General features: G+C 39.1%; 1 protein-coding gene across 1 annotated transcript; it reads left to right on the forward strand.

Annotated features, from left to right (window-relative positions):
* The first annotated feature begins 7,345 nt into the window (after window positions 1-7,345).
* Window positions 7,346-9,611, forward strand: LOC132257687 (GATA-binding factor A). Its single transcript, XM_059754692.1, has 5 exons — window positions 7,346-7,664; window positions 8,106-8,278; window positions 8,411-8,552; window positions 8,621-8,728; window positions 8,799-9,611. Exons 1-5 carry the CDS (start codon window positions 7,346-7,348, stop codon window positions 9,314-9,316), a joined length of 1,260 nt encoding a protein of 419 aa, XP_059610675.1. The 3' UTR covers window positions 9,317-9,611.
* Window positions 9,612-11,106: the final 1,495 nt, after the last annotated feature.

An 11,106-nucleotide genomic window follows, 5' to 3' on the forward strand; every position in this document is an offset into this window, starting at 1 on the left:
ATAAATTACAATTTCTGCATCAGAAGTCGCCTTTGGTTTCTGTTAAGCTGAAGAACACATCGTCAATAGCTGAGTTTTTTTTTTCAAACAGCAGAAATTATGTGGATAAAACCTTTGTCATATCTGCCTCAGTTCACAATTTTCCACTTAACAAATTTAATCACAGGAATCACAGTCGGAAATTGTTTTGATGAAAATGCCATTTAAAGAGTTTGTTGGTCTGTGATAAACTGACCAAAGGCGAATATGCAAGAAAGTTTCCGCAAAAGGCTTTCGGCGTTTCTTAGTGTAAAATATTTAAAATATATCGCGGTGGAGGAGTAGAGGTACCTACTTTGAAGTGAAATGTGAATTAATGAATTGAGGAAGAAACATACAAATTCAATAAAAATTTGTCTCAGTCGAATTCCTTCGGGGTCCATTTGGCTTTTTTTGGACGTTTCAATTCGAAGGTGGCAAAAATTGATTGGAGGTTCTTCTCCGCGGAATAATTGATACGACAATCACGCTTCGGCGGTGGAGGCATCAAAGCAGAACATAAACATGTGTGACATCATACACCCATTAGTCTGCAAGTGGTTCCACGGCACCGACACTAACAAAGCAACGACTTTAAAATCCACTGAGTGACCGCACAAACCATCTTGATTGCTTCAGTGGTGATCCTTTACTTTTTTTTATTGGATTCTCTGCTTATAGATTGTGGTCTTTTCCTCTCGGTGCGCGGAGTCCTGACTCTCCCAAGTGACTAACGGCTGCGACGACATTAGGCTCATGCGTCCGGCGCCAAAACACTTTCGGCCGATGCCGACAATCCTCCTGAGACAACACTCTCAGTTTCTTTATTACCTCAATATTCTCTCGCACTCTCTATACAATTTATGCCATACGGGCTCGATTTCAATCCACTTTTGGCGCTTTCGCTCTAGAATTCTTCTGCTAGACTGAAGGATTGCGTTAGCCAAGTCGTCCTTTTAGTGACACATTTCCAATTATGACTTAATTTATTGACTCCTTCGAATGGCCTCACGTCAAACTTAATTCCCTCAAAATCGAGCTACTCCCAAGCATACAACAATAGCACTCAAACGACAAATAATAGCAGAGAAATGTTGGGATTGGTAGGAAAATAAATTCTAGGCGAGACGTATAATGGTTTCAGCACATGGCATCTCGCTATTATTTTTGGTTGAGTAGGAAAAATGGAAGAAAATTAAATGATGAGTAGGGTGAGTGACTTACATTTTGAGGCTTCCTCTTCATGAGCGCATGCACCATTCATTAATTGGGGAATTGCTTCTTATACGGGATATGTATTTACTATTTAATGCTCTTGAATTTTTCCTCAACTACAATATATTATAATGTGTGTGGAAAAGGGGGGTTTTGGGGGTTGATTCTTCACATATTTGTAATGTTTGAGGGGCCTTTTCTGTCTAATAAACACGAAATTCGACACTCTTTGCGTGACAATATCAAATTTGCCTTCACATAGAAGAAAGCTTATATTTACTTGAATGCATCTTATGTACAACATTTTGAGTACCACAAATTTTTCTCAGTGCACAATTATTGGGAGAAACACGTTCTTTTTATGCTCTGTGTGCTTTTGAAAAATTTAAAAAGACTCTCTCTCTCTTGCTTTAAGTTTAGGCGGAGAATTCAGAAAGTAATTAATTATGAAACCGACAAAATAGAATACCCGCCTAATGGGCAGATTAAGGCATAACACTTGAGTGTATTTTTTCACTCCACATCGAGGACGGCAAATGGAGAGACTAAAGAAAAAATGCCGAAAGAAATTTTATATAAAAATTGGTTATGGTGTTGATATATTTCACCGCGCGTCTATGTGACGTTGACGGAAACTATAAACAGATCATTTCGTCAAAAAAGAAACGCAAAAGCCGAGATGCTTTTTATCTTGCTACCTGCTGATGTTAATCTCCACTCGAGATCTTCAACACACAAAATATGTCAATTGAATACACAGAAATAATATTCTCGTAACACTGGTAGTTTATAAGTAGGTATAATCTTTCAGGCAAACAAAACAAAGAAGCGATAAATAATTCATATAATGAGGCGTTAAATGACCACTGAAAATTATATACTGATGAGCATTGGATAAATAAGCTCGAACACAGGGTGTCGCGCTGAGGAAATTCGGTAGTCTGATCATGATTGATTTGAGATATGCAAATGTTCTGATTCATCGCGCGACAAGCAATATGCAGCTACTCTAAAACCAACAGACTAATGCACAGTCGCAGAAAACTTCCTCAATAAATCATTTTTAAATATAACTGTCACAGGTTCTTAAAAGCAAACGCATTTATGAGAGTATATCGTTATTCTGGTGGTATTTTATAAGTTGCACGAGTTCGCGATATACATAAATAACATACGAAATATACATAATTCCATTCAAGTTCCATTTTCTTATAGGAATTAATAATTGTGTGCGAATGATTGATCATTGGTATTAAGAGAGAGAGAGATTGCCATTTTGATAGAATACGGCTTAGTATGATTAAATATTCATACTTACATTTGATACATAGCAAAATGCCATTCCATCTGTTCTACATTAACCTGAAGAAAGACACCTTTTCCGATGGCTAATGAAAGGAAGGCGAAACAATGCGATGTTTTGTAAAAATTCTGCTTGCGTGTCTGGCGGAACGCCGTTCATCTAAAAACTTGAGACTGAGAGAAAAAAATCGATCAGTACCCAAACGATTACATTACTGTTTTAATCGTATCTCAAATGTGGGAGTGTGTCCATAGGTTTAAAGTTGCCGCCTCTTTGGAAATTATGGCGAATGAGAAAAACAAGATAATTAACAATTCCTTCAGGGGCACAAATTTATTGTGTATACTGAAATCTTACGTGACCAAAGCTTGTTCGTGCGATTACTTCCTTTTCGCGTGATTCAGTGAATTCCGGGTGTTTTTCTTAAGGGTGGAAAATCGTGATTGTGGACTTGGGAATTTTCTTACCACAGTGAGAGGATTTAAAAAAAATTTGAACGAGTTTTACGGTGTTTAAAGTGTCCATTAGCTTTGAAATTCTTATCCCTAAAATCGCGTCCATTACGGAGTGTTTTTTTGCACATGCTTTCGGGAATTTTTATGCAGAATTGAGAGTGTTGGCGATTCCTCCGCACTAAAGGTAGATCAAAGAGAATCCAAGGAAATAAATCAAATTAAAAGAAATCATTGCGCCTTATATACAACTTCAAGCAGATATGTAATGTGCTTTTATTTCAGTTATGTATAAGAGTGTAAAAGGCGAGAGCGGATCATTTCATATAAGAATCTTTCTAGACGATTGGTTGGAGGCGCGCACCGCATATTTGTGGTGCACAGAGTTCTCTTCTTCGCTGGCGCCTTCGAGATAAAACTTAATGGAAAGAATCTGTTTTATATTGAAAATTCACCGACAGTAACATACACCAGCTCAATTGAGTTACTGGTAATCGGGTTTGAGAAGGGAATTCCCTCAAGAACATTCACATCTTCCATTTCTTTGAGGATCTAATAAAGTTATGAGGGTTGCTCTTGTCTCTCAACACCCCTCAATTCGTTGGAATCCAATGCTCATGCCAATGAGAATGATCGTGACAAAAGAGGCTGTTTGAATTTCTTATTTGTCCTACGCAAGAAATCACTGGGAAAGTTATGATTTTCCTCTCGAAATGTCTTTGACATGAGTGTTGGTTTGTAGGTGAAAGAAATAGCATTTCTTCGATAATACACCATCCTTCAGATGTGTCTCAGTTTGCAATGTGTTTCCTTCCATTAGCCGAGAGTGTGAGGATAAATTTCAGAGTTATGAGATGCCCACACACAATGGTATGAGCTTGACGGAAATCAATTAATCTTGCACACCTCCGCTCTGCTTTCATTTACAACGTCTTTCTCTGCTCTTTCACTGCAGATACTAGATTTGAAATTATCACGATCATGTCTAATCGAGGGGTTTATGTATCGCGAGATGTTAGAAGCTCTCGAGTGCCGAAATAATGATAGAGTGATTGGAAATTGGGTCCTTTCATCCGCTTCGCTGCGATCATAGGAAAGTTGGGAGTTTGGCAAAAGACCTGTCGTGCGCGATCATACAGAGAAAATCAATTTAGGCGCATACATAATGAAACTTGGCCTGGCCTGAGAGTTCTGTATTGAAACGCAATTAATAATTTTATAATTGCACACAGAGTATCTGTCCTGACACATTTGCGTGGCAAATTTGCATACTACTAATGCTAAAAAGTGTCGTATATACAATTTATTATTCGCAAGTTATAAATAAGCGATATGTGTGTGTGTGTGTGTGTTGGACCACTTACATGGATACATAATACACCTCAATTTTTACTGGCGTGGAAAGACGGGTGACTTCAAAAAAAGCCTGCCGAAGCGCGTTTCGATGTAGTCACTTATTGGCTGGGAGACCGCAGGTCCCATAAATTACATCATGATTGAGACCCGTCGGCACATTTCAATGCAAAGCGTTTGATTTTCAACATTCTTTCTCAAAAATTTGTCATTCTTGGCCATAAACACGTTGATGAGAACAGATTGATGTACCCAAACCTTCTTCCAACTTCCAACCATATTAGAGGAGATCGTGGACGGAAAGTCGCAATGTCTGTCGGAGGAGAGTTTGGCTTTTTAGGCCTCTTTAGGAGCGAAATAACTACAAACATATTCATAATGTGATGATGGTGTTGATGATCGTTCCGACTTTGACCCCATGCATTAGGGTACAGTAAAGACGATTTCATTTTAATTGGTTCGGAAAGCTTTTAAGACTCCTCTTCCACATATAAAATACAGAGATTTTTTTATTCACTCTTAAGTATTAATGAATTATTTATATGATTGTTTTCTAAATAACTATTTTTTCACCATTTGAATTTTTATTGCAGACTGAAAATGATGTTTCCAGTTTGAGTGACTATTTCAATGTTAATCTTCACAAGAAGACTTTTGTATTTAAATGTAAAAAATACATTTTTCGCGAATCTCCTAGTTTAGAGAAATTTGTGACACAATATTGTCAAGTTTAGGCCAGTGTTTTCACTTCTGCTTGTATTGATTTACGGATTTCAAATATCACATCTTCACTGTTTCTCATATTCATGCTATTACATATCATTTGAGATTGCAGATACTGAAATGTTATACGATAAGTTTTCACCTTGGAAATATCAACTCAATAGACAGTGCGTATCTAACGTTTGACATTTAAATGACATGTATCGATTTTCATATTAAAATGTCATCTTTCATGTTGGAATTTATAAATAATAATTGACCAACATCACAGGGAGCAGCATGTAACAGTCGCATTTCGGAAGCTTTTGAGGACTTAATAAAATTAAGATAACTCGGTTATCATCTTGCAAACAAGAGAACTCGTCCTTTATACTTACCAAATTGGCAGAAGCCATAAAACGGAACTTGTTAGATGTTTGTTTAGGACTTTACAGAAAGGAAACGCTACAAAAATTACATTTCATTGACTAAAATAGTCTTAATATGATATTTTTCACAGAGAAGAAGAATATATCAGAATCTTCTTGGGAAATTCGATAACAATTGATCATAAGACTGCAATTGATTTATATGCATAGGTCAAGAACATTAAGACACTGCTTTTTGTGATTTATTTTATAGTTGAACTGATAAATGTAATAAACATGATTAGTTTTTGCCTTGTTTGTAAATTATTTAAATTTTTTCTGTGTCTCGAGACAATTGAATTGTGCTATAACATTTTATAAGAGGGCAATAGAAATAATTGCCTAATTTACATGATTAATTGCTTAATAGTCCAAATTTGTTCAAAGGACATGCGTGACAAATGAAAGAAGAACAAAACAATACCCTTGTCTTCTATTCGTACATATTTCGTTAAAAAAAGCGCTGATAAGGAGGAGCGAAGTGACATTGATCCATAACAACTTGACGATAATGTTATCGCGAATTTCCGGCGAGTATCTGCATGCAGACTGTAGTTTTGTTCAAACCACCATAAGGCACAGCTCACTGCCGTTTCTAAGGTATATATGAAGAAGACATTCAGATTCTTTGAGGACTCACGGTCGACCCTCATTTCGGTTATAGTCTCTCACTTTGCGATTGCCATAATGTAAATTTCCAGCCTTTGTCTTCGCATTTCCAGCAACAAATCGCCCAATTGTGCCCATAACAGGAAGGAAAAAAAACACACAATTATATGCAATGGCGGTGATTCTAATACCCGCGTAAAATTGTCGGACATGAAAATTGTAAAGATAGAGGGTATCGCGTATTTTACGCAACGCTGCCTTAACATGTGCACAATTAAACTATTTATCAATTAGGAATTAAAGTTTAATATCTTTTAATAGTTTAAACCACACAGCGTCTGAGCGTGAATTAAGCTATTCAATCGATGCAGAAAATGATTGTTGGTACACAAGCAACTTATATATTTTTAATACAACATAATCTCTCGTGGTGTTAATTTATTACTCCATTTGATGAGTGTAATTCAGTTGTTATAAAGTAAATCTAACTGGGATTAGATTTAATTGCAAAATGACGCGGTGTTTTATCTCATAGCGAGAAAAATAATTACACATCGCAAACTGCACTCTGTGTTATGAATTTACGAGGTGAATTTACACTTTTTCTGCAACGACATGCAAACTCTAAATATTTTATATCAGCTTGGCATAATTATCACGGCACAGACGAAAATCACTTTATGAAATTAAACATGATTAATCTTAAATGGGAACATTATAAGAGATAACATTTCAGTTGCAGTAGCAAAATTGTGTAACGTCAATTTATTCTTTTTCCCCTTTCGTAGAATATTTTTTTGTATCGCGAATGATTAAGTGTGCAGCTTTGGTGTAATTATTTTGTGGCAAGCTTGCATTTTATCAAGCACTTTGATTGTGCAAAAGTCCCCAGTTGACAAAGGATTGTGTGACTCATGTGGATTTTAGCAACAGTTGTAGTCTGAATATTCTGTGTTCGACAATATGATTTCATCAAGATGTAAATTTTGTAATTTGATCTGCCATTAAATCGGGTGTTCTTTCGGTGTCGCGCTTTGAGGAATTTGGTATTCCCAATATAATTAATTAATATGCTCATTTTATTTGTGGTAGGGAAATATATGAGGTGCTAAGAAATTATAGAGGGTAATTTATTGTCACCCTACTTCCAGAAATAGTATCACTTTACATTCTCTGCCCCCGAGAGACATGTGTCACTCGCCGTGAACGTCTCAATCGGCTCTCACGAGATTCCTGCCCATTTGCAGGAATTCCTCGACCGACTCATGTTCCACTCCACGGCGGCGTATCCGGAGATGCCCTCGATGGCAACCACTGGCGGCCACAGCGCCGTGTCGTTCCACCAGACGGCCAACGGCTCCACCACGGCGCCTGTGTACGTGCCCTCTAGCCGCGCCCTGCCGCCCTCGCAGTATGCGCCACACGGTGGCCCCTTCGCCGGCGCCACGCAGAACGGCTGGCCGACGGACGGCTTCGCTTCCACCCACTCGCAGCTGCCGCCGCAGTTCTACGCGCAGAACGCCATGATGATGAGCTCGTGGCGAGCCTACGATCCCACCAGATTCCAAAGCACATCTCCTTATGGTGAGCGCACTGATATTTAACGATGTACACTCTAATCTGGAATGGTTTATGACCCTTAAGAATTGCACTGAGCGTAAAGTATGTTTTATAGACTCTAATTCGGGGTTGGAAATGAATTTTTAGTACATTTCATTTTTAACCGTCGGTATTGAAAACAAACTAACAGCTTGACAATCGGCTGCCCTGCATCAAAATTTGTATGACTTATTAAGCAAAGGCGTCGTGAACGTCTTCTCTAATGAAAAAATATTCCTAAAATGTTGTTCTTAAAAAATGTTTCCAAAAATGGATTGATTGAGTTATGTTCTTTTTTGTGTGCTATTTAAAAATTGAATTTTGGTTTAGGAAGGAAAATCTGATATTCCTTGAAATACATGAAAACTTGTGAGTTTTCCCTCTTCTGTGCGCTTAGAAGTTGAATGTCCTTTTGGTCTCTTTCAGACAGCGCACTGGATTACCAATTTGGCGAGGGTCGCGAGTGTGTAAATTGCGGGGCGATATCAACGCCATTATGGCGAAGAGATGGAACTGGCCACTATCTCTGCAATGCCTGTGGCCTGTATCACAAGATGAATGGAATGAATCGACCACTCATCAAGCCGAATAAGAGACTGGTAGGTATTTAATAATTCCACTCACACACCCGCAAACGCGTGCTGCGGCCGCGCTGTGTCTCGACTGAAGGGTGTGCTATGTACTCTGAGCGTTGCTGTTCTCATAATCACTTTCCACTGTTGCTATCCCAGACAGCCACCCGCCGCCTCGGCCTGTGCTGCACGAATTGTGGCACAAGAACGACCACCCTGTGGCGGCGGAACAACGACGGGGAGCCTGTTTGCAACGCTTGCGGGCTCTATTACAAGCTCCACGGAGTCAATCGACCGCTAGGTAAATTGAGTTTTCCACTCACAGCGCAGCGTTTTCATGCCCGAGTTGAAATTATGTGTATTTTGCAGCTATGAGGAAGGACGGGATTCAAACGCGGAAGAGGAAACCGAAGAAAAACACATCGAGTAGCGTGGATGGACTGAATTTGGGAGGGAAGAAGGACGAATCTCATGACGGTGGGTTCTTAATTGATATATATTCCACGAATTGAGGAGTGTTTTATGAGCTATTTGAATTGCCTTGTAGATATCAAGCCAGCCGTTGGAGCCCTCAGTAATAGCACAATGACCCACTCGACTGATCGCAGCACCAGCACGAAGTCTCTGCAGCCGCACAACGCCAACAAATCCCACATAGTGACGCCCGCATCGCGGACTCACGCCCACCATTCGCCCCTCCATCCCCAATCGTACAACTTGGCGGCCAGCATGACGCCGACGTCGCACCAGAGCGCCAATTCCAGCGGCTCGCCTGTAGTCACGGCCGCCAAATATGATCTCACGCACGGCCAGACATCCAACGTGCATCCGCCGCACTCGGGCTACCTGCACAATAACCTGCCCGCGTCCTTCGGCGCCGTTAAGACCGAGACGCCGCCCACGAACTACGACTATATGAACAACTGCATCCAGAGTGGCTACTTCGGCGGCAGCTTCGGGGCGCATCTGGCCAACGCGCCGGCGACGCACGGCGCCACCGAACTGGCAGGATACCATCATCAGCACAATGTGATCCAGGCAGCTAAGCTGATGGCCTCTTCGTAGTGCAACAAGCGCCTACAAGGATGAAGAATAGTGCAAGTTTGCAGGCAAACGATCATAAAGTTTGAAAAGCATCATCAACAACAGTGAAACTATAAATATCATAAATAAGTAGTGTAATGACTTCGCCATCATTTCTCACAACGATGGTGCTATTATTTATTTTACTTCAACACATATTTCCCGGCAACTCGTTTATGAACACACACGAATTGTGATGTATAGTGTCCGAGGGGAGTTTCTCATCGCCACGTTTTCCACCTTCACCAGTGAAATCACATAGTTTCCAATTTAGACATGGCATAGAAGCAAGAGCATGGAAAACGCATTGCAGCTTCACTTTTTCACCCAGAGCTTTGACCAATATTTCACTACACTTTTATTTACTGATACTTTTGGTCCAATGAATAGCGCTTTAGCATCATACAGTGGCGTAGTGAGTATTTGGGTTCATAATTCAGTTCTTTATTTTTGACTGCGTTTAGAGGACATTTTTCGGTCTCACTAAGCTTGTAATTCCGGATAATTTGCAGTATCTTCAAATGATAGAAAATTTACTCTGAACATATCAATGAAGTTATGGACATTCGACTTTATATTTTTTTACATAATACTTTAATATTCCCCTTTGGATGAAATTCCTGAACACGCTTCACAGGGTTTTTCACCTGTGCACACTACGCCACTGTTTTCTAGTCTAAAAGTTTTTTTTACTGACTTTTTTTCAAATTCAGTGAACGTGAGTTTAGTAAATCACTAAAATAGCGAAGAATAACGCCGTCTATACAGTGCATTCTATACAGTGTACCCTGAATTGCAATTCTCAAATTAGATTTTTTGCTCGTTATAAATTTGGGTGAATTGTACGTTGTTTGTCTATTGAATTGAAAAAATGTTTCATTCAAAATCGTGTGCAATAATTTGATTATTTTCATATAACATAAATTCATTTTATGACTCTCTCTCTCTCTCTCTCTCTCTCTCTTCGTACATTTCCTCCTGAAGATGAAATCATGTTTGTTTTAATCTTGTCTATTCTGATTTAATTTGCTCCAAATTAATTCCTCCGAAACACGGTGTGACGTAACTTTTGAAGCATTTTCCTTCGTGCCCAAAATTGGGCGAAATCTGTGCTTAAGCAGTTTTGCGCATCATTGACAGTCTTATGTTTCGTTCTTGGTGCTTAATTAATGAAAGCATTTAACAATGGATTTATGATTTATTCATTTCACCTCTCTAGAAATGCAAAAGTCACATAATGTGGATTTTGTAGAAAAATGAAGAGAGAAAAGTCTCGCATTCCTCTGCGGATGATGGAAATGCGACGGTTAATGGAGGGATATTAGTAATGTATGAAAGCTCGATGCTGAATTCCATCGCAGAGAATCAAAATTCTCTATCTCCTTGCGTTCTGTGCTAAATTGAATGAATGTATTATGTATCTTATTAGTCTGGCTTTACTAGGGAGAAGACGGAGGAGTGAAGAGCGCACTGTCTCTCGTGTGTAAGAGAATATTCCAAGATTTCCTCTGGCATTGTGTCTCCAGTTTGTGGCTATGATTCATGGCATGAGTGCGAATCCCACACACAAAATCATACTTCTACAGACTAATTAACTCGATATTTCGCAGTGGAATATGCGTATTTTGTTGGGAAGGATGTTGAAAAAAGTAATGACTAACTAATACAAACGGCATAAGAAGTGCTTAAAGCAGCTCTCGACTTTGCACGTTAGTGTGAAAAATGAAAAAAAAAACACGATGCTGAATATTGTCTAATTTAGACAGATTTTT

The sequence above is a fragment of the Phlebotomus argentipes genome, unplaced genomic scaffold, assembly GCF_947086385.1.
Source record: "Phlebotomus argentipes unplaced genomic scaffold, Phlebotomus argentipes genome assembly scaffold_4, whole genome shotgun sequence".
NCBI classification, from domain to species: domain Eukaryota; kingdom Metazoa; phylum Arthropoda; class Insecta; order Diptera; family Psychodidae; genus Phlebotomus; species Phlebotomus argentipes.

Bases quoted from the DNA above. Each gene is read 5' to 3' on its own strand.
- LOC132257687 (XM_059754692.1), top strand. From the start codon at position 7,346: ATGTTCCACTCCACGGCGGCGTATCCGGAGATGCCCTCGATGGCAACC. The intron at 8,553-8,620 runs GTAAATTGAGTT...TGTATTTTGCAG, and splicing joins CGGAGTCAATCGACCGCTAG to CTATGAGGAAGGACGGGATT. The intron at 8,729-8,798 runs GTGGGTTCTTAA...ATTGCCTTGTAG, and splicing joins GAAGGACGAATCTCATGACG to ATATCAAGCCAGCCGTTGGA.